Consider the following 24,345-nt stretch of genomic DNA (forward strand, 5'->3'; position numbering starts at 1 on the left):
TTTCTCAGAGCTTTCCAGGATCCTCTTGGATGATTTGGGCACTCCTGTGCAGCCATAGATTGTTCAACAGTTGTCATAGGCATCTTTTTGTGAAAAATCCTTTCCTTTTTTTCCTGAGAAGCTGAGAGGCCTCAGGAACAAAATGTAACCAATGATTATCTGCTGCTGTGGAATGCAACAGGTGCATCTGGGATTGGCTCATGTTGGTTGTTTCTAATTAATGGCCAATCACAGTCAGCTGGCTCAGACAGAGAGCCCGAGCCACAAACTCTTGCTATCATTCTTTCTGATTCTATTCTTAGCTTAGCCAGCCTTCTGATGAAACCTTTTCTTCTATTCTTTTAGTATAGTCTTAATGTAATATATATCATAAAATAATAAATCAGCCTTCTGAAACATGGAGTCAGATCCTTGTCTCTTCCCTCAACACAAGACCCCTGTGAACACGGTCACAAACAGTCAGGACTGATTTGGGACTGGAGGTTGGTGGTCTGGCAGAAAGTGTGAAGCTGAAAACTGCAATAGCACTGTCAGAAATCGTGTTGTGGATGAGGTTTAGTGGCTCACACAGATCTGAGCTCATGAGCTTGTTCCTTCCCCCCTGGGCTTGGGCTTTGTGTCCTGACTCCTCTTTTGCACTGGGTGGTGCTGGTTCATCACAATCCCAGTGGAAAGGCACTCAGGCCTGGTGAGAAGTCTCGGGTTTTGGTTGATAATTGCTGCCCCAAGATGTGCAGGATGTCTCTGTTCCAGCCCACACAACTGAAGAACGAGTCTGGACTCTTCACTGTTTGGTCCTGAGGTTGTTCATTCATTCTTATCTATAAAATTTCCTTTCTGCCCAGGAGAGATCTGCTCAGCAGGGCAGCCACAGGCACTCTGACCACCCCCGAGGAGCTGTTGTCCTTTTATACTACAAACTACATAGAACATATTGACACTGAATTCCCAATACCCATCACCCATGTTAGACAGTGCACTTCTACTCTAAACCAACCCCAAAGTGCCAACAGCACTGCAGAAAGTGGAGAACAAGAAGAAGAAGAAAGGCTGGACATGCCCAGATTCCTCCATCTTGTCCCCATAACCCCCATACCAAAAATCCTAAAATCTACATTTTCACCCTGTGATCATTTTGTTCTTACACCATTCAAACGTGTGTGACTTTCATGTCCTCATACAAAGCTGGCAACTTGCTCCAGGGGTCAGAATCAAATCCCAGGTGTTCTGGGCAGCATGCCAGGGTCCTTGGCAACTCTGGACACCAGAGGGATGTACTGAGTTCCGACAGTGAGGGAGGCATCAAATGCAGTTTGTTAGAGAGAGCACTGCAAGGTGGGAACAGCAGGGACAATCTTCTGTCCCTTAGATGCTGAGCAGCACCCACACACAGCATCCACGGGTGTGGGCATTCCAGGTATGACAGGAGGGGTTTTCTCACAGCAGAGGGGTTCTATTAACCCTTTCTGCTGTCAGACAGAAAGGATGTACCCATGAGCCTTCTTGCTGCAGGGTTGGACAAAGCCAAGGACACACAGATGGCTCAGCCCCACGGCCAGCAAGAGCTGCTTGTCTCTGTTAGAGTGGCCTGAGCTGGACAAGGGCTCTATGGCCAAGCCCTGGCCACACTCAGGCTCCCTGACTTGCAGAGCACCAGATCCTTGACCTACAAAGGGCTTTCAGTCAGGATCTCAGTGGAAGCACGGCCTCTTCCCATCTGCCTGTGGATCCCATCTCATGTAGGATCCTTCAGACCTCCTAATTTGGCTAGCCCCACATGGGTGAGCTTCCTGGGGGAGAAATTTTCCATATTTAGCCAGAGCATGGTCTCCACCCCCTGTAACATCTCTCAAACAGCCTCTGAGCAAATCAGATATACCTGTGACTGAGCAAGCTGCTCCCACAGAAAATGTCCCAGCTCATTGGAAGGGGTTGGACGAGAGGACCTTTAAAGGTCCTTTCCAGCCCAAACCATCCTATGATTGAGGAAGGAGCATGGATTTCTGTGTGTGGCTAAACCAACCAAGATGATGATGATGGGGAAGGACTTGCCTGCAGTCAGCCCCACTGCCAAGGGGCAGAGATTGGAAGCTGTCCTCAGCTGCTGTGCTCTGCTGTAACCCCCAAAAGCCCAGATTAAACATCCGCATTGGTCACCACAGAGCTCAGTGTCAGAATCCTGGGCATCAGGTAAGTGGTGAAAGGGACAGAAAGTGAGGGATGCAGGATGGGAGCCTGCAGGGTACCAGGAGCAATTTCCTCTCTGGTTCTTGAGGGGACCACTCCAGAGCAGCAGTGGAAAAGGGCAGAGGAATGAGAGAGGTGTCATTACATCTCACAGGCCAGAGGCTGAGTTTATAGAACGACTCCAGAGAATCTCCCATTTCCACTGCAGAAAGGAAGGAGGTCAGCACTGATCCTATGGCGCTGAGAAATGATGAGATGGATCCAGGAAGGACATAAAATGAAACAGGATGTTGGAAACAAAAAAAAGTAGGAAAATAAAGGTTAAAGAGAAGATGAGGTAAAGAAAAGATAAGTGTAGATAAGATAAGACAGTGTGCATAGAGCAGAGAAAAGAATAATGCAGGAAAGGGACAGGGCAGCCAAAAAAGGAAAGGAAGAAATCCTGAGAGATAATAAAAATTTTGGCAGTCCAGTATGGATTCAAAAATTGTCCAGGATCATGGCTGAAGCATTTTCCAGGACCAAGTCTAGGACATGCACTTCTGTGAATCAAAGGAAGTTTACAGAACACAGAAAAATGTGCTTGAGCATGTCCAAGGCAATTCTGCCTGGGAAACTGCTGTGGGGGACAGACAATGCCCACATTACAGACCATTAAGAGTCACTTTTGGATTGAACAAACAATCATCAGTTTTCAGCAGAGCTTCTCTTTCTATTTTCTTTGAAATTTTCTACATGTGAACCTGTCCTACCAACATTAATCATTCAAACTGTCAAAAAAGAAATATGAAGCAGTAAGTCTCCAGGAAAAACAACCCAAACTCCCTGGATTTTAAGTGCAGAGGTCTTTGCATTTATCCTTTTTGAATAGAGAACTTTTACTTTTTTTTTTTTAGTCAGAGTATTTATTTGTCAGGAGGATAATAGTTCCCTACATATTCATTCCTGTATAACCATAATGTCTCTATCAAATGGGTGAAGAGAAAATGGGAATACTGTGTGGAATGTGAAGGTTGTCCAGAGGGGTGGGAGATGCCCCTGGGAACATTCCAGGCTAGACTGGATGGACAGGTGAGGGCTGTTGGCACCTCCTCACCAGTACTTGATAAAGCCAACAAAACCAAAGGAGTGAACCCCATGATCTGCAAATGAAAAATCATAAAATGGCGATTGGGAAGGCATAAAAAGTTCTGGGGAGCCACAAATCTGAATAAATAAGCATTAATTTTATTGAATCATGAATAATTTAAGACTGGTACAATCATCAGCTTTATTCTCCATGACACGGGGTGGGGAAGGGGTAGAAACAGGGAGAGTGAGAAAGGGGAGGCATGATCTCAAACAGACCATTCACAAATTCCAATCCTAAATGAGAACTGAAAATTAAATAGGGAGAGGAGCAAATGGAAAACATCATAAACGTACACAAAATACTCAATTCCTAGTTTTCTCTTTAAAAATGGCTAGAAAAAATTCATCAAAATGCAGCACTTTTAATCAAATATTTACATTTCTATGTTACAATGAAAAAATGTACATCTTATAGAACATATTTCATAAACTGTTCCACTGGAAACGACTAGATCAAAACAGCAACCTTCCATTTAATATCAACAAAGATTTTTTTGCTTTGTTTTTGTATATTATTTTTTTCTTGAAAGAAAATTGCCACATTTAGACAAGATTTCATACACATAATATCGAAGTTAAGCATCAACAATGAAATATCAAGTTTGCTTCTTTCAAAATGTACAAAAAGGCTAACCAACCCCCTCCCTCCCCTTCCCCAAATAAATCACATCTCATTTATGGCCTGTATCATTCTTGGCAGTTCTGAAGGAAAGAAAATGGTTTATTCTCTCAATTTACAACTCAACACGAATGTTGCATAGAATCTTGCATTTCTTGTTGATATTTTTTTTAAACAAGCCAACTTTGTAAGGAGGAGAAAAAAGGAAGGAAAAAAAATAAAAAAAGGAAGTGTTTTGAAAAAGCCTTAAGTGAGAAGAAAGTCACCTAAAGAAAGACTTAATCTATGAAAAGTCTTGATAAAAACTAAGACGTGTGCACAACAGGTAACCCTGCTTCCCGAAGTTTCAGAAAAGACATGGAATATTGTGATGCTCAGAATGACTAGCCTATTCAAAATTGCCTCTCTCACTTTAAGCCAAGCTAGTGTCAATAAAAAAAGAAGAGATAATAGAAATTTCTTCCTGAGCTTAAGCACAGGATTAAACATGAGAAAAAAAAATACCCCGTTCCCCACAAATAAAACACTACTTTAAACATGTCTTTTAGCACTCAGTTAAAGGTCAACCAAGACATTTTCTAGGATATTAAGTCCATTTAAAGCCCTAGCCCTGCAACTGGATTTTTTTTACAGGCGCACGCTCTGTCTGCATGGATTCAGTTGGGGGATTAGGTACCAAAATTCACAGTAGTAGCAGGTAAAGTCAGTGCTGGGAAGCAGAATTGTCAAGACTACTGGAAAAATTAACTTCTCTCAAACTCATCATCAGCATGCTATGGATTTGATTCCATACAGATCTAACCCATTTTTTTACAGTACCAAGAACTGGATTAGGAAAATTGGCTTTAATTTAATGGAGTAACCTTTGTTATTCCATTCAGTGAAATAATGAAATCAGAGTTCATAAGGTTAAAACAGTAACAACACCAAGCTCTTCCCCCCATCATTAAAATATTTAAATTTTTCCTTTTACAATATTTTTCTTTAAAAAAAAAAGTCATCAGCACTTAAAAGTTGTAACAGGAGCAGATTCAAGACCAGCTTAGTAAGACAAAGTACAGTTATATTACAGAAAGTCATGAGGTATAATAAAACCATCCTCTCAAGCTGAGCCACAGAAGCATGAACTTGTTTGTTATGGTCCTTTAAACCCACAAGCTATTGAAAACGTGTTTGCAGTAAGATTTCTTTCTGTACATTGAAAAACCAGCATATTCCTGTAATTTATTAGAGTTGAAAAGCTTCTTTGTCCCTTCTGCATGGATAAAACAGCTCTTCAGTGATTTGTTAGCTGGGGATTGATATGAACCTGAAACGTTATCTCATTTCCCTCCTTTTTTTGTCACATTTAAACAAATTCTAGTATCTCATACAAACAATATTCACAGCAACTTATGATATTTCAAGAGATGACTTTAGCCCTGTTTCTTTAAATAAAATCCCATAATGTACAGCACTAATTTAATCAAACACAATTAGTACAAAATAAGGCATCGCTTTTAAAAGTCAGCACCAGAGGAGAGCTGGAAAGGCTCGTACAGATCCCTCCTGAGGAGTGAGGTGTTGGCTGAGGTACAGCTGATGTGCTGGGGGGGATGGTGTCACCAGGAAAGTGCAGCTCTTTGGGAGGTGTTCTTGCTCCCCAGCACAAGTACAAGCCTGAACACTGATCGTGTAGGTGTGTGCGTTCACAGAGGAGGAGAAACCAAAGCAGGTTCACAGCTCTGCCACAGCTCAAGACCATGGCACAGCTAAATTCAAAGGACACAGTACTCAGTACCTTATCTTTTTTTTCCCAGACCTGAATACTGCTGAAATGCTATTCTTTAATTATTTTTTTTAAACTTTGCAATTAAAAAGAAAATTCATGGAAGTATCATCACCAGAGTAGCACTGGAACTGCCACAGAGCTGAATTTTAATTAACCCCGTTATGGTTGTGCTGATTGGAATGAAACCTCTGAACAAAAGCCAAAGTTTTCTAAAAACAGCTGTCACATTTCATGGCAAGAATTAAAACCTGAAAGTCTGACTCATCCCTTTGCAGGGGTGCAGCTCACCTCTGTGTACGGAGCTCACCATGCCCGTGCACTGCCAAGGGTCCTCTGGAGCTGCAGGACTCCATGGGGCACAGCCCTGCCACTGACTTCTGTGAAGGAGGGAAGCCCCCTCTCCTCAGGGTGGATTAGTGGGGTGTAAACACCACAGAAGTCAGCCCAGCTGGTGGTGTGGATGTAAGTGGGAAGAGAATTGGGCCCTGACTAGCAAAAGGCTACCTGATTTTTCATTTGTAGCAGGATTGATTGCTACACAGTGTTTGAAAAAAACCTGATTTGTTCAGACTGTATACATATTTTTATATATTCCTATTTATATATATAATCTTTATAAACACACAATGAAAGAAAACCAAGGTCTCAGACTGGCAAGGAGAGCAGCGCTTTTTGTTTTAGTTTTTTTTTCCTTTTCTCTTTTTTTAATATTTATTCAAACTTCCCTGTTTTGCAGCTTTGCCTTCATTGAGTATTATTAGGAGGCAAGTTATAGATATTGTTATAGCACCAGAACTATATGAAGCTGAGTTTAACCCACAAAGCTGACTGGTAAAAGTCCAGCCCTCACGTGAATGTGTTTGGTCAGAAGCAGCATAGGCAAATATTCCCTCTCCCCTCTCTTTCCAGACAGTACATGGCACAAAGCTGCTTGCTTCACAGCTGTGAAACTGCCCCTCACCCCAGTCCCTTCAACTTGGTAATGATGATTATTTTTTAACATCTTCAGGATCTTAGGCATGAGAGCTTACAGCAACTAAAAAGAAGGAAACAAAGGAGTAGTGCAGTTCTCATCATCGTCAAAAGAAAAACAATTAAAAGGTCACTTGGGTTGCCTGCACCCAGGTTCAAGATTGCTCCAAGTGTCTTGTTCTTGCAGCTCTTAATACTGAGATCCCAGCCCAGGAAGGTGTTCTTTTCATCAGTCTGTGATCAGGGCTCTTGCCAAGAGGAAACAGCTTCTGTCTGAGGGAGATCACAACGTGGACTCCAGAGAGGAATCCAGGATGTCATCGTGATGGCTGTTGCTGTTGGAGTCGCTGTCATAACTCTGGGGACTGGAGTAGTTGGCTGCCTCCTGGAGTCTCATTAGCATGTTCATCTGCAGAGCCAAGAAGTTCATGATTATTTGTATTTTTGAGGTAGGAGCAACATTAACTCCACATGACAGCTACAGCGGTGTTGGCTTTGCCAGTGGGCAAGGAAGGAAAGGGAGGAACGAGCAGGGGCAACAACACTGAGACTCAGAACAGAGGTACTGACAGTGATTTACTGGGATTTCCCTAGGAACAAGGCAAATGAAAGAGTTCTGCTGTTCAGAAATGGGAGCTTACCAGAGGATCTCCTTCAGCATCACTCACTGGAACTTGTTTGCTGGTGGAGCCTTCCCGGGACACGGAGTAGCCATCGAAGCCCACGTCCTCAGGCCTCAGCTGGAGCAGGGGAGGCCACTCGTGGTGCTGGGGGCTGGCTGCCCAGGGGTAGGTGTCCATCACCCACTTGGCAGGATCCTCCCAGGGTGCTCTCCTCCCATACAACTGAAAGAGCACAAAGCCATGTCAAACATTCCGACCATCTCAGCCACTGCCTACCTAACCAAAATGAACGTGCCACGGCTCTTGTGCTGCAGGAAACACTTTGCAAGCAGGACTGAATGGGAGAGTTTCCTTGCCCTAAACACACACAAAGCCCTTTGTCATGGCACTGATTTGGAAGGAGCTGACCACCTTCTCCAAGACTGCACTGCCCTTCTCTTGGCACCAGCTGAAGGAAGAAATGCCTGAAAATAACATCACCTAATTAAGTCAACTTAAACAACGTCAGCACACAAAAGAAGCCATCAGTGCTGACATCTGGATTGCACTGGCAGCTGCCTTACAAACTGCCATCCATGGAATGTGGAGGAGGAAACGTGAGATCTGTCATCAGGCAAGAATGATGGATGTCAAGGCATAAAGTTTTCCATCAGATTTTTTTTGTGTTCAACCAAGAAAAAGCACCAGCAGCATTTGTCCATGCTCAGGTTCCTAAGTAGGCAAACTCTGCTTCAAAAACATTTTTCTGGATGGAACAGACTGCACTAGTGAATAATCCCAATGTATCCTCCCTGTTCTATTTTATTTGTCTTAGCTATTCATTTGAATGAACTCATTTGAATTCATTTGTCTTAACATTCATTTGAATGCTTCATGACTTCCAAAAGCATAAATACAACTGCAAGTGGCTTTAAAACATTTATTTCCACTTTATAAATATCACCATCAACATCCTTCAGCAACTGGTGCTTGTCCCTGACATTTTGTCACTGTCCCCTTCCTGTACAAACAACGGTCTAGCAAAGACATTCACCAGTTCTCTGATGGATCTAGGACTATCTCACTTTCCTCAATACTATTTCTCCATGGTATGTTTTTTGTGGGTTTAGATTCTGCATGCACAAAGTATTAAAGTGCTGTGAGGCAGGAGGAGCAGAGGCTCCAGCAGATGGTGCTAGGCAATCTGAAACAGACCCTTCATCCTTCAGCCCTGCTGCAACGTGGGGCCAGACAGATTTCCTATTTTAACCTTATTCTCAAATTTACAATGATACATGTCATTTGTATCATTAAGTGGTGAGGATTTTGTATTTTTCACACCTTTTCTCCTGCAAAACGCTGAGTGGATCTGAGCTCAGGAGGGATTAAATGACTCACCAACCATGGCAACCAGGTCTGTCACCCCTCCCACTGGCACATTTTCCAGGGAGCAACTCATGGGACAAGGATGGAGCAGGTTGCTCCACAAAGCATGCAAGAAAAATCACAGGAGTACGAGTGACAGTGGCAGGAAGCCACAGGGACTCTGCGTCCTCTTTTTGCTGGTGCTGCATTCTGTACTGATACACCAAGCAGGAAGAACTTGGGTTTTATACAACCTTCTAATTTTCACATCCCTGTTTCGAAGAACAAAACAAGCCAGCTCCCATGGGAGCAATTATTGTAAGGATTCATTTGGTTTGTTTGTATTTGACCCAAAATAATTCTCTAAATGAGAAACAGAAATATAAAAGTAGCTGAGAGCAGATCCACAGAGATCAGAGCAAAATTAGGAGCCCACCTTTCCTTTCTGGAAGGCAATTTCAGGAAAGAAGATGTGCTCTCAGAGGAGTCTTTGTGGGTGTGAGGGAGAGAAAACAGCCCCAGATGAAACCCACCTTTCTAGCATTAGCTTGTTCATTAGCACCACTCTGGCTACTCCTCAAGTACTAAAGTGCATCTTCTTATCCATCAACCAAACAAAAGAGAAATTATTTAAATAGGGATGAATTAGTGCAATCTGGGGAAATGGGGCTGAAGGGTATAGAGAATCTAAAGCACAGTGAGAAACTGAAGTCCTTACACCTGGAAAGATGGAGATACTGGGCAGAACAAGGAAGCAAAAGGATGGTTTTATCAATTACTCTCTCTCCACTTCCAAAAACTAATTTTTCAATGCTTTCTACACGTACTGATCAATGATATGAGAGCTCCAAAACCCAGTAGAAGGAGCCCATCATTACTGGGAGTATCAGTTCTCTCCATTTCAAGAGCAAGCAAAATCACCTGCTCTCCTTTCTCTTGTTTTAGGTTGGAAAGATTCCTGGTTCCCATTACCTTCCTTTAAAACAAGTTGCATGTAAAATGGTTCTCTTGTTCTATTTCTAGTAAAGTTCCTGAGTGTGTTTTGTACTCCAGGACCTATGGCTTTCCTTATGGCTAATAGTCTACACAACTGTCCCAAAAAGAATGAGGTCTCCAAGTACTGGCAAATTTCAAATGGCAGATGCCCAAATTGTACCCAAAACTTGGAGAATTCGTGTATTTCACAATTTTTTAAGAAGCCATTAGTAAAAGATTAGTTCTAAACCATATTTTAAAGTAGGTGCTGCTGGGCTTATTCTGTGAACAAAGAGCTGATTATTAAGAAACCTCTTTTTTTCTCCTACCTAAATGGCAAGTCCATAGCAATTCTCTGCTGAACCCTCCTCTTGATTCCAACAAATTTCATAGTCAAAGGGACACATCAAAAACTATTCTAAATTGCCAGATTGTCTGTGTTTAGTAATTGAGTCACAATCAATGATGATTTCACTCCATCCTCTGAAAGAATTATGAAGGAATCTACTAAAAAATAATCTTAAATACTGAGAAGTTTTCAAAATGTCACTGATACTGCTCCTGTCACTCATGTATACATTCCATCCATGCAAAGCTTTGTTCCTATGCTGAAAGATTTGATTTCCAAAGGAAAATCCTGTGTAACACAGTTAATGATGACAAGCCTATTTCTCTGATGCACAGGATAATTTTAAGGTCTGCATTTGGAACTCAATATTGAAAAGTATTTGTATGTCTAACTCCCCCTACTGCAAACATCAGCAGTTTGGCATCTAATCACTTCTTCCCCTCTCTACTTCAAAAGTGCTTGAAGAGACTAATTCTGCCTGAAGTTATTGACAACTCCGGTTACATTTTCATAGACACGCGAGGCTGTACCTACAGAAAATGTTGCCACCACTGAGTTTTGTTGCCTTTTGAACAGATGCCATTCTAGACCTATGATTTTTCCCTTTGCCTGCTCACCTGTAGCCCTTCCCTTACTGCCTCCAGAAGATATGGAATGATGGAGTAGTTCCACAAGTCAGTGAACCAAACTCTAGAACCATCTACATCTATTGGACACGAAAGGAAGAGCCGTGGACCTGGAGAGGGAAATTCAGATATTACACTCAAATCACAATCACAAGCATCAAAAAAAAAGGTGATGACATCTAAAAATAGGGTTTTAAGGAAAGTCTTTTTTATGTGACACAGCACAAGGAAGTACACAAGGAGATAAAATACATATATTTATATATGCCTGGGCAGAGTACTTACCAATAGTAACATCAGAGGAGCTGTGAGCCTCCAAGAATTTGTTCAGATGTTGCCAGACCTTGGGAATCCAGTCAATAATCTTAACCAGCTCTGCATTCCTCATCCTGCCACTGATCTCTGTTTCAATCAGTTTTCTTCTCAGGAAGCGGCCGAGAAAGCCTTTGACTGGCTCAGTGTGGTTTGCACACAGCACCCATCTATGGCACAACAGCAGAAATGGACTTTATTTCTCTTCTGTGCTACTAAAGGTAACTATTCCTGACTACATTTCTCTTCTTATTTTCAGATTATCAGGATCAAAATGGGCTATTCCAGTCATACGTGTTTTTCAGCAAAAGTGACTTTGGAATATTTCACTAGATGAGCCAGTTTTTATTGTGCATTGTTTCAGCTCATTTCTCAATAATCTGCTTTGCCTAAATATTGTTTTACTGAAAATCTGGTAGAAAATCAAATATCTTAACAATCCTCTATAAAATAAAAGTTTTATGAACCCAGTTCCTTTAATGACAACACCATAACAAAGCTGAGCATGTCAGGGCAGCAACGAGGAACAAATGGCATTTCCCTCTCACTTTGCTATTTCAGCTGATAAGAACAATTTCAAATGACTCAGTAGCCATTACTCCTCTGCCAGCCCACAAACATAAATGAGAAACATGAATAAACAGTACCTGAAATTATGGTGAAGTTGAAGATTAGGTGTGGAGGAGGTGGCTTGGTTCATTGTTCCAATAATATACGGACTATTGAAAGAAAAAAATCGAGCAAATCAAACTTGTGAACTTTGAAAAGCAAGTTTTAAGTAAAACCTGAACATTAAAAAAGGTGATTCAAAACTCTTTTGTCAAAGAAGGTTTTGTAGTTACTTATCACCAAATTCTCTACTGAGATTCTGTGAACATCAAATTCTGGAAGCAAACCAGAAGTCCCAAAACAGGACCTTCCACTACAAATGGGGCTTTACTACTAATGATCTACATCATGAAGCAAATACAACTAGTTTTAAATTACTTATTTCAGAAAAATAGATTATTCTATGAAGGAAAAAAGCACTGAAGCACTGTCCACAATATGGACAACCTGGTCATCTTCCTCTACATTAGTAAATTAATGCAGACTTTGTTTTTGTGTGATTGGATTTTGCAGGAGCGGTGCTCTGAGTACAGGATTAACATTTGCAATGTGTTTTGATACTATTTCTTTACCATTTGTGGTACTTGCAGTTTAGGAGTCCATTAAAGATCTCTCCTAGGGAGCTAACATGGTGCAAATTATCCAAAATGATGACAAGAGGCATATCCACAGCATTATTTTCACTGTTGCACTGGTCTGCCAGGTTGGACAGGTACTGGCGGAGTTCCTGCAAAGCAGATATAAAGAAAAGAAGAAAAAATATTTTTTTTCCTTCACATTTCTTAAAAAAATCAATTAAGAGAAATAAGCTTGGTAACAAAATCTAAAGCAAAAGAGTCTGACATCTAACAAGTCACATTTCTCATTAACAATTTCTCATTTTCTATGAGAAAACACAAGATATGGTTTTCTTTCTCTTTTGCAGGTAATGCTGAAGACCCAGAGACTGTGCCAGAAATCCTGTGTGAGATAAGGGCTTAAAGAGGGGTAATATTTTGTAATTTAGCTTGTGCTTTTTATTCATCAATGTCAGACCTAAGAGGTCTGAAATGGATTTTTGTTTCTTTTCAGGAACTGGATCAACTCTCCCCATACTAAACCAAATTCTGCATTCCAGCTAGATTTGTTGTATCATCTTGCAACTGTTTTGCCATCAAAATACAGATGACAAAATTAATCTGGAACAAACCATCCCTTATCACAGGCCAAATTTGGATGCCTTCAGCAATGCTGGAATGAAGGATGAGCTTTTGGTGCTGCTGATGAGTGGTTGAAATGCTCTCAGCAGCTTTAAAGCATGTCTGAAATCATACCAGTGGCTTACAACCACAATTCCAACCATCCCTTTCCTCCAGAGGAAAATATGCCTAAGGCCATCAAATACACAGATTTTTTATTTTTTTTCCTTTTCTTTAATCTAGATGATCACTGGAAGTGTATTCATCAAAACCAGCAGCACATAAAAAAGCAAAGACACGCCTTACCTGCCCAGGAATGTGTCTGCACAACAGCCCCTCCAAACCCAGCACACGATTACAATGCTGATACCTGCAGCTGCAGAAGCTCCTGACAGCCTGGAGATGCATTTGAGGGTTTTGGGAAAAGTGCCCACATGCAATAGGGATTGCTTAAGTCTCTGGGAATTTTATGCAGGTGTTTAACTTCCTGGGCAATTCTCAGGCTCCTAAACACTTGAAAATCACGACAGCTTTAGGTGTTTAAATACAATACACACCTGGAAGCCTGCTGTTCCAGACCCATAATCAAGTGAATCTGAAAACCTTTGAGTATTGTTTCCTTCAGGATAAACATAATGCTTTGAGAGTGAAGGTGAGTTCAAAATGCCAGGCTGGGAGAGGTCTCTCACCGTGGGCGGTGCGGGAGGGTTTGCGCGCGCTCACCTTGCTGGATTTGTGGTCCACGTTGAAGGTGGCGATGATGCCCTCAGCCAGCTCCCTGCCCTCCCTGAGCACCATGTACTCAGACAGCCTGTTGGCCAGGTAGGTTTTGCCCGTGCCACTGGGGCCCGACAGGATGATCCTCCTGTGCTCCATCAGCAGGGACACGTAGCGCTGCAGGATGGCCTTGGGGATCAGCGACTCGAACACCAGCCCGTCCAGGCTGTTCTCACAGACACCTGCAGCAGGGAAACAGCCTCTGTCAGGGGCACTTCCAGTTCTTAGCCAAATGGACCTGAGCAAGCTGCTCTTCACTTCAGAGCTCAACCCCTTCCCCAGCCCAGTATCCCTCATGGTTGAGAGAGGCACACATATGTCACAGACATCTTTTATGAAAAATCCTTTCCTTAGGATTTTTTTCTCCTGAGAAGCTGAGAGGCCTCAGGAACAAAATGTAACCAATGGTTATCTGCTGCTGTGGAATGCAACAGGTGCATCTGGGATTGGGCTCATGTGGTTGTTTCTAATTAATGGCCAATCACAGTCAGCTGGCTCAGACTCTCTGTCCAAGACACAAGCATTTGTTATCATTCCTTCTTTTTCTACTCTTAGCTAGCCTTCTTATGAAATCCTTTCTTCTATTCTTTTAGTATAGTTTTAATATAATATATATCATAAAATAATAAATCAAGCCTTCTGAAACATGAGTCAGATCCTCATCTCTTCCCTCATCCTCAGACCCCTGTGAACATGGTCACACACATAAAGTGGGAAACAAGTGCAGGGGTGACCCATGGCCTTAGCCTGGATCCTCCTCCAGCCTGTTTAAGTCTTCAGCTGCATCCCTGAGGCCCTTTGGAAGGTGCCACACCAAAAGATTCCAGGCTACACTTTTCATGCACAAGCCATCCATTTTACAGCATTTCACCATGCATTCACCCTGAATGTACCTGTTTACTTTTGGATCACCAGACAAAAAAAAAAAAAAACCCAGCTATCATCAACTCCCCCTACTTTCCCAAATGCTTGTAATTAAACTCCTCCTCTGTATGCTGATAGTTATCTCCTCTAACAGAAAACTCATACTGATAAGCATTTATGCCATGTCAGCAGTCACTTTAGGCAGAATTGGCTTAGGGAAAATACACAGTGCTTCAAAATAAACAGCAGGAAGGGAAGTTGGCAGATCACCCAGAGAAATGTTTGCACCTCAGTGGTTACTTGGAATATTAAATATTTATATAGGCAGCTTTATATCTCAAAGGTATATGTCAGTGATTTTCCACAAATTGATTAAATACATTTCTATTTTATTGAAAACTGTTATCACTTGTGAACCTTCAAGGCACATGTCGAGTCAGTGCAAGTTAAATGTAAACTCAAACTGCAGCCTTACAGACACAGTTAGACCTTATGCAATATTTCAGTTAGGATTTATGACTGGACAATGCATTTTATATAAGTAGAATATCCTGGGTTCATGTCAAGCCTCAGTAAGTTGATGTATTTCACAGTTTATTTTGTCTTCCTGCCCACTGCTTTGCTATACAAGGTAACCTGGTTCTTACACCAATATTCAAAAATCTGCTTTCAGTCAAATTTCAAAGTTGATCTGCAGAATGTTTGGCACTGCTCTCAAATACCATCTGTCTGCAGATTTCACAGGTCTAACTTTGAGCAAACTGATATATGTTCAAAATGCAGCAGTTGAGAGTTTTACCCCTGAACTTAGTTTCATAGTATAGTTTTCATAAAAAAGTTTTTCCCTGAGAAACGAAACGAGAAACACAAATACTAAATTTTTATCAGTCTTACAGAATAAAATCGATGGGAATTCTGAAAACCATACATTTTGAGAAATCCACGTTTTACGGAGTTTCATAAAATTTGGGCTCCCTCCTTCCTGAGGGACTTAAGGAGGGACCAATCAAGCAAATGAGTCAAGGTCTATTTTTTTTTTAACCCTGCATGAAGGAAATAACAACTATAGCTGTGATAAAGAGCCAATGAAATTTTGAGGCTTGACTCATTTGGAAAGCACTTTGCTGCTCAAACAGCTCCACTGCGTCCTTTGTGATGTGAGGTCTCCCCCAGGACAACTGAAGATCTGTGGAGTGTGTAATGTTCCCTAGAGTTACAGGTTGAAAACTTGTTGAAATTACAGACTTAGCATGCCCCAAGTGCTGACTTTATCAAATGAAAATAGCAGGAAGTAAATAAACGGTAGGAACAGGAAAAAGCAGCGCAATAAAAAGTCTCTACTCCTCTGAGCTCCTTGACACAGCAAGTTCTGATAAACCTCAACAGTGAGAACTCCAGCAGGCAGGTCAGGTGAGCTTACCTTTGATGGTAACTGAGATGGTGTTGTTTTCTCCCACCAGGTAGCCACAGGGCAGCAGCTCGGGGGTCTCGGCGCTGCTGGTGCGCCTGATTTCCCCGATGCTGTAGCCCAGAACACTGTCTGAGTTCAGCCCCAGCTGGCTCAAGGGATCCACGTGGATGATGTACTCCTGGGGTGGGAAAGGGACACAGGAGGTCAGGTGTAGCAGACCCCACAGAATTGACTAAGACTCCATGAAGGGCTGAGACTTAAGGGTAGGTATTGCTGGGTCATGATGAGACAGCAAAATAAGCCCCTGTCCTCCGCGTCTTGGACCCCAGCTTATCTCTGTAACCCCACAGGTCACTTTCCCCTAACCCCTACTATTGGACAAGTTTGGATCCCTCTGCACCCTATAAAAGGGGCTGTTTTAGCCCATTTGGCAGAGGAAGAGCCATCGCTGGAACCCTTCACAGACCCCTCAATAAACCATCGCTGTGGAATCACCAGGACCTTTTCTTCTCTTCTCTCTCACGTCTGCTTCTCCCCCTAGCCCACAGGAGCCTTAGCAAGCAAGAGCTGGAATCCTAAGAGAGCTGAGAACCACTAAAGAGCTGAAATCCACTAAGCCTGGTTAAGGTAGCCATGGCTACGGGCGGCCTGGGTATTTGGGCACTCTGTCCCCAGCAGGGACTGAGCTGTCCGGCCTGTGCTGCCTGCTCGGGGGCAAAGCCTGCTCTGGGGCAGGGACCTCAGTCAGGCAGCACTGGGGGCCTGTTCTCTGCTGGGCACTGCTTAATGCACAAAGTTCAGCACAGCCTGGCACCACCAGAAGCCCCTGGAGCTGACAGATTTTGTACCCACTGACCTTGAACAGGCGCCTCACAACCCCATCCAGGACATCCCACTTGGTCTTCCCACTGACTCCAATGCAGCCTATGAGGAAGGAGCGAGGCCTGGAATCCTAAAGGCACAGGAATAACTCTATCAGGCAAGCATGGTTAATGGAATTAAAATGCTGGCTTCCCTGCCCCCTCCCCTTTTACTTCTAAATGATGGTGCATCCTTACTGCTCTATATGGTGAATTCTGAATGGAATATGGAATTCTTTTCACACGATAAACATTTTCTACAGTGTTGGAGTCACAAATCTAAACAATACTCAGGTGGCTGTGATGTTAAGTTAAAGGTATTTATAAATCAATTCATGAATAATTGAAAAATCTCTGAGAGGATTACAGTTTAGCAAAGAGACAGAAAGTCTCTTAGGAATATTCTAGACAGAAAAGTAGATGCCAAGTTCATTCTTCCATGGCTTCACAATCAAAGATGTTACATTTGCTAGGTTTATCCTATTTATTTTCAGAAATTCTGCTGTGGGCACAGAAATCTATATATATAGATAAACTATACATGGCTCTAATGTATACATGGCTCTAGTAATATAGAAAGAGACTTTATATTCATAATCTATATTTTATGTATCACAGAATTTTGCATTTTTAAGTGATTTTTAAGGCAGATAAAAGAAATCAGAATAAATACAATTTTTATGTTTTTCTACAGCTACACTCACTGTGAAACATTAATTGAAGAGAAAACTAATTTCTATCATAAGATTTGAAGTGTTACTAAAACTTGCTGTGATTGCAGTCAACCAGCAGCAGTTTTACTATTTATCCAGGGTTGGTAATTAATGCAAAATAGGTATTTAATGGAAAGAGCAGCTGATCATTCAGATCTCATAATTCAGATTTTTGCCCATCCCTCAGGAAGACATGAAGTTACTTCTTAAACACACTTTTACAGCTGCTCAAAAGTGTGAGATAGCAAGGCCATTGCTTGTCAAGGACTGTGTAATACATTCAAGCATGTTAAACACACGAGATAGGATGCAGCTTTACATTATTTGCAATTTATTTGGGTATTTAGGACTCTTTCACGTACTTGTGGATGGAAAACATCTGAAAGATGTCATTCTAAACAGGGTACTTGTGCCAGAGGGGACAAGTTAAACTAGAATGATATGGTTCAGATCTCCCAGTTTGGATTTGTTAATTTCTTCCATAAGATTGGTGCTTATGGCATTTTGGTCCCTCTCAGCAGCTCCAAGGAAGCTGGAGGTGGCCAAGAGCCCTCTCTATCACTATCAACACACAAATGAACCATTTTCCTGAGAAAAACCTTGCAAGTTCTTTGCAAACTTGAGTTCCCTCACACATTCTGAAGCCACCTACATTTCAAAGCTGGGGATGAAACACAACTCACCTCCTTCCATTTCACCTCGTCCTGGAAGTTGACGACTATTTTGACGTGCCTGCCTCCTTCCTTCCGGGCAGAGCCATCTCCAGTGTCATCCAAGAGCATGTCTGTGGACAGGAAACATCAACAGCCTCACAGCTGGAGCTCAGTTACAATGGAGACTATGCTGGTTTATTGTAGTCAAACACAACACGTCTGGGCTTCACACGCCCCGAGGTAAAACACGAGAACCAGGCTGACTGACTTCCCCGCCACACAGCCCTCTCAAAAAGGGAAGGTCATTGAAAATTATTAGCCAGTTACTCTGGATTTTCCTTCCTATGATATATCCCCTGGGAAATGTGCACCATTAAATGGCTTTAAATAGGACTTTTCAGAGCTGAGGTCATAATTGGACACCTCTGACCGAGGGTGTAGCAGACCTACGATGATATTTAAAAGAGGGCTCCGTGCCAGCTCGTGACATATTTCCACACCTCAGCTGTTAATAATCCTCACGCTCTCATTTTTCCATGGCTAACCAACCCAAGCCTTCCAAGTGCAGGATAAAACCTGCCCCAGCACCCTTCTCATTCAGCTCACCGAGACTGGTTGACTCCGTGAGGTTCAGGCTGTGTTGAGAGAGACCCACGGAGTGTCTGGGAGAGGAGGAGATGGAAACCTGAGACTGAGCCCTGCTGCAGCTGCCGTGGTTTTCAGACTTCAGCCGATCGTTCTCTGCTTTTAACTTTTCAATCTCGCTCTGCAAGAGACAAGTCAGACATTAGAAGGCACAGTGAAAACATGATTATAAGACAGCAACGTAAGAAAATTAAGAATAAATAGCAGTTTAGCAGAAATGCTGTTTCCATCATGTTTTAATTATTAAAATGTCTGTTCTGTGAAATTTTTCAAAGTATCCTAAAATACCTCAGTATGTGGGAATTAACTAACACTGAAATGCAATGACCTTAGGGCAGAGAGCATGGAAACATCCTGGCCTGCATTAGGAATGGTGTGGCCAGCAGGAGCAGGGAGTCATTCTGTCCCTGTGCTCAGCACTGCTGAGGGCACGCCTTGAGTGCTGTGTCCAGTTCTGGCCCCCCAGTTTGGGAATGTTGAGATGCTCAAGCACATCCAGAAGAGGGCAACGAGGCTGGTGAGGGGCTGGGAACACAAGCCCTGTGAGGAATGTTTGAAGGAGCTGGGGTTTAGCCTGGAGAAGAGGAGGCTCAGGGGTGACCTTATTGCTCTCTACACCTTCCTGAAGGGAGGCTGTAGACAGAGGGGGTTGGTCTCTGACAGAACCAGAGGACACAGTCTCAAGCTACATCAGGGAAGGGATAGGTTGGATATTAGGAAAATATTTTTCACTGAAAGAATAACAAAGCACTGGAATGCTCTTCCCAGGGAGGTGGTAGAATCACCATCTCTGGGTGTGTTTAAAAAAAGACTGGACGTGGCACTTGGTGCCATGTCTCTGGTTGAGGTGTTAGGGCACAGGTTGGACTCGATGATCTTAGAGGTCTCTTCCAACCTCATTATTCTGTGATCCTGTGATTTTGACAGCCAACAAAATGCTGTCCCCCAAAATCCTGTCCTGGGGCTGAAAGAGCCGCAGCCGAGGGCAGCGATGTCAGGCGTTCAAGCTGACTTTTAATGAAGGTCTGACCCTGGCACAGGCTGCAGGGTGTGGGGGGCTGCTCCTCACCTGCATCCTGTTCATGGCCTCGCGCAGCTGGTCCAGCTGGTGGGCAGAGCTGAGGGCCTCCAGGCGGATGTCTGTCAGCTTCATCTCCTTGTCCCGCAGCTCGTTGCGCAGCTGCAGCACCGTCTCGGCCTCGCTGTCCGTGCACTCCGAAATGCTGCGCGACACCAACAAACACACACTCCTTCCTCTGCTGCTGCTGCTTCTCCAGGATTTGTTAGCAGGAGAGGAGTTATTCTTTTTATTCTGCTTGAAGCAGGTAGCAGTTTTGGCTTATTGAATTAAGTCAGATATTAAACAGGCCATGGAAATTTTAGAGTCTGATAGAATAAAGATGTCTGAGGGTTAATTTTTTAATCAGCATCTGAAAGAGAATTCTCTGAAATCACCTACTATTGGATAGTCTTCATTTTTTTATGGTAGTTGCTATAAAGGAAAACTTCTAAAGCCAAAATCTAAATAAATTAAGGGGGTGCAGGCATTTAACAGCAGTTGGTTGGAGATTGATGAGTTCACAGACAGATTTAAAGCTCACCAGGTGTGCACAGCTGGGTTTCCCTGAACTGCTCTGGAGGGCGTTGGAACTCTACACCTATTCAAGCATGATAAATTCCTGCTCGCTTTAAAGAACTTATGCTTAAAAAATTTTTGGTGGCATTTTCCTTCCCTCCACCCACAAAAAAAAAAAACCAAAACAACCAAACCTGAGTGAGTAACAACATTTCAGCACATTTGTAAGTGTATCTGTATAAAGATCAACCACACAGCTGCACGTTATAAGGGCAATTTTAACATGTCTCTCCCTAAATCAGTTTCATGAGAGATGTTTTGCCCACCAAAAAGCCAGTAAGCCAAGACACACCAGTTTTACTTGAGCTCTATCCTTTCCCCAGTTCACATATTTACTCTTTGTTCGTGTTTATCCTTTTGGCTTCCATAGCAAGGTGAGATGTACCCACACAGCATTTTGGCTGATGACAGATGGGATCATCATTTGACAATTTTCTGGCCTGAGAGCTGTAAGGCACAACTTGCTGTAGTCACCAGAAACACACTGAGCTAGGCTCAAGAGACAGAAGAAGCTTTGAAACAAAAATCATGGGGGATTATCTTCTGCTACTGACATTTCATCACTGTTATACAGCTGGAAACTATTGCTATTGTTTTCACTTCTTCATGTGAAAACAAGTGGAGGGGAACTACTCCAATGCATTTGTTCTGGAATCAGGCTGGAAGCTCTGCACGACCTCCCAAGGTCAGGAGGCTGTCTGCTAATTACAGGTTTCACAATACTGCCTGTTACAGCTTTCTGTATTTATTTATCCTGCTCAAGTGACAAAGCTACTGATGAAATTAACATAAAAGCTGTTTCACTAAATTTTCCACGTACATTCTAAAATGTGAGTTCAGACTGAAAACAGCCTGGCAAGGGAATTGTTAAACTTTATTTCACAGGTGGCCATGGAAAGGACCAGGCACAGGTGGCTGGGAAGCTACAGAAGGAAAGACGAGTGGATAATTTCCATCCACCAGGCACAAGCAGTTAGATGAGTTCATCTGTATCACTAACCCACAGTGTTTGAATTCCCTTCCTTTATCTATATTTGTCAATAGAATTGGGAACTTATCACAGCAGATGAATACAATGTGTGCTGTGTTTAGATGAGAGACAAAATCCCAGATTTGACCTGGTTTGTTTAATTAACAGCAAGAGATCAAATTAATTTGGCACCTCAAGGTCACCCTGGTTATAAATATTCTTGATACTCAGTACATTCTGCTGAGACAGCAACCAATGAAATATTTACACTTCGGTACTGACACAATGATTTTTGGCTTCCTGGACACTAATGGAAAGGTACTGGGTTGGGAGTCAGCTCATGCATCTTTAAATCTCTGAATACATGAATTCAGCATTTCTGTCCTCTGCCTTTCCTCTACCAATGCAGCAAGATGCCTTTCATGCCGTTTTCTGTCTAAAAATTACAAAAATCACTTACAGGGAATTGGAATGGGAAGCTCTCAGCAGTGGTGTTGAAACAGTGGTGTTGTGGTGTGGTAGCTTTGGTGAGGAAGGTAAGGAAGAATCAGTCATCTCCTCAATGTCTGAATGAGAAGATGCTGACTTGGGAGATTTCTTTTTCCCAAAAGCTTGCTTGAAGGAGCTGCGTAACTGGAAAAAAACCAAAAGACCACAGCAGCACGTCCATCATTAAGAGTGAAACCAGGCAAAAAAAGCCACAGAGAAGAAACTCTCAACATGCAGATACTTCAGATGCTACAGCCATACTCACATACACAGTAACATGGGTGAAAAATAAAAAAAAAAAGAAGCTTTTTTTTCCTTAACTATTTTATCAGATTAATAAGGTCAATAGGAGTGGCTATGGATGCTTCCTATTTTTTAAGAGCTATATGACAGCAAACTCTGTTGAGTGCAACAAGCTTTCCAGCAGCACGGTGACAGCTTGCAGCTGTGCTGGCACAGGGCCCAGGCCAGGTTAATGGTGCTGGAAGGGTTAGTGGTGTCAATGGGGGGTTAGCTGCCGAGTTTAAAGAAGGTCCTCCTTACCTCATTGACCTGCCGGAAGAAGTGCAAGCAAAAGGAAGTGGGGGAAGGAAAAAAGACATGTTTTAACAGATAAAGCCACTGATAAGGGAAGTTTTGGATTTCTGAGACAAACACGACCAATGATTAACAAAGACAAACAGTTACTTTAAAACCAGAACCCTGTATTTTCCAAGACCAGGTGTCTCAAACCACATACAGCCATTGTTTTACATTACCTGAGGAAGACACCAGATCCAAACTCTTTAACTATTTAAATTACATTTTCTACTTAGCTCAGGCAGAGTGCTTTGGCTAAGAGCCAAGTTAATAATGTATTTTTCCTTGCAGGAACAGGTATTTCACCACGTGAAAAAACTGCAACTAAAATAACCTTTAGTAATGTGACTGGCATTTTCCAAAAAGAATTAATATTCAAGTCATTATAAACTGCTGTGACCCCAAAGCTACAATTCAAAAGTTAGTGCTCAAGAAGCAATTGGACAATGTTCTCAGATATATAGTTCCACTTTTAGGGAGCCCTAAAAGTTAAACCCCCATGGAATCAAGGTCTGGACTTGATGATCCCCATGGCTCCCCTCCCACTCAGGATACTCCATGTACACCTTTTAATGCCACTGTAAAAATTGCATACGTACACAGGCTGGCTTAATATGAGCTAAAACCAGTTTTTTTAAGCTAGACAAAGACTCCTACAATGAGAAATGTAGAAACTCTGATGTTTCAGCTCTGAATGGACATCTGCATTGCTTCTACATAGAACACAAAGACCTTGGCTGAGAACTTCTTCAGCACTGGTGGAATAAAGAATGTGTGAATCAGATTCAACTCCCATATTCTTTGTTGCAGTGTTTTAATTTCCAATCTTCATTTCACAGCAATGATGCACTCATTTTTAATAACAACATAAAAATACTGTCCTGTTTCTTCTACTTCATGAAAACTTTATTTATTAACCTTTATAATAAAAAAATGTTCCCTTAATCTTCTTCAAAAATAGTTATCTGATGAGTGAGAAATGTGGGCATGATGTAAGACCATATCCACCAGGTTACGGTAACAAAAAATAGAAGCTAAACAAGAATTTTAAAAAGTGTTTATCTTAACCAAGACTTAATGACTACAAAAGTTTTGTGTCACAAACTAAGGATTGCTAGAAATTTAAAAGTTTCAGCAATTTACTTTGTCTATATACTAACTTGCAGTACAAGAAGGATTTGGACAAGATGCTATTTCCATTCTACCAATTATTTAAGGGGCAGAGTGGAAATGCTTCTTTTATGAAGCAGCTGGCAATACCAAGAGATACCGCAATGAAACCTCTGAGATAAGAGAGAAATAAAAATAAGAACTTGTTCAGGAAGCTCTTTCTTACAGTTCAGGAGTTTCATCAACATTTCTGAGAGAATACTGAGCAAATAGCTTTTAGCAGCTCTAACCACATTTTGCATCTCTACAGATTTATCTGTACACCCAAGAGATACAGGGAGATTTAAATTCAGTGGGAAGAAAGGGGTGGATTGTTGTACTGACTACAATAAAGGATCTAGGGACTTCAGTCCAAACTACAATCAGACTAGGTCACTAAGGAAGTTATGGTCTAATTGAAAATGGAGTTGAAGATAATGTACCTTTCCTCCAGTACAGGGTACCTTGTACATAGTACATGATGAGCAAAGAGGGAAAAACGGGAAAGGACAGGTAAGTAATGCAAAAACTTCCAAAAGAGATGTCCATCATGAAAAATTTTCAAAGATCAGTATTTTTTATATTATTCTTAGCAGTCCAAGTTAATTCTGGACAAAGAGTTCTTAAACTGTTTAATATGTTCACTTATAAGAAAGCGCTACGAGGTAAAAACAGAAGAAAACCCACAAGAATGATCTTCTCTTGTGAGCTTGTTTTCCTTTAATGACAGATGTCACATTTTCCTAAAGGGACTGGACACCCTATTAGCCAGACCTGATCTTTGACAGCTGTCAAGCTAAAATTCAATCCTATGCAGAGTCAGCACAAGGACATCACTTACAACTCAGTTAAGCCTTCACAGGAGAGTTTACCCACGATTTAAGGAGTGCACAGTCCTTGTGC

The 24,345-nt window shown here is 42.1% G+C and overlaps 1 protein-coding gene across 8 annotated transcripts in view; it reads right to left on the bottom strand.

The window, feature by feature from the left end:
* Nucleotides 1-3,392: 3,392 nt before the first annotated feature.
* The window catches only part of NAV2 (neuron navigator 2), a 388,804-nt gene continuing 367,851 nt past the window's right edge, over nt 3,393-24,345 (bottom strand). For all 8 annotated transcript variants that reach the window (XM_071417131.1, XM_071417129.1, XM_071417130.1 and 5 more), the window contains 13 exons: nt 21,686-21,858; nt 19,689-19,842; nt 18,581-18,740; nt 18,005-18,105; nt 16,605-16,700; nt 15,758-15,926; nt 13,420-13,655; nt 12,091-12,245; nt 11,557-11,628; nt 10,883-11,079; nt 10,589-10,707; nt 7,322-7,525; nt 3,393-7,089 (listed from right to left, as the gene is read on the bottom strand). In XM_071417131.1, coding sequence (XP_071273232.1) covers nt 6,964-7,089; nt 7,322-7,525; nt 10,589-10,707; nt 10,883-11,079; nt 11,557-11,628; nt 12,091-12,245; nt 13,420-13,655; nt 15,758-15,926; nt 16,605-16,700; nt 18,005-18,105; nt 18,581-18,740; nt 19,689-19,842; nt 21,686-21,858 — 1,962 coding nt within the window. In that variant the 3' untranslated portion in view covers nt 3,393-6,963. The remainder of the gene's footprint in view (nt 7,090-7,321; nt 7,526-10,588; nt 10,708-10,882; nt 11,080-11,556; nt 11,629-12,090; nt 12,246-13,419; nt 13,656-15,757; nt 15,927-16,604; nt 16,701-18,004; nt 18,106-18,580; nt 18,741-19,688; nt 19,843-21,685; nt 21,859-24,345) is intronic.

Source organism: Agelaius tricolor, unplaced genomic scaffold (assembly GCF_023055355.1).
Source record: "Agelaius tricolor isolate 1412-34295 unplaced genomic scaffold, bAgeTri1.0.p SCAF_67, whole genome shotgun sequence".
NCBI lineage: Eukaryota > Metazoa > Chordata > Aves > Passeriformes > Icteridae > Agelaius > Agelaius tricolor.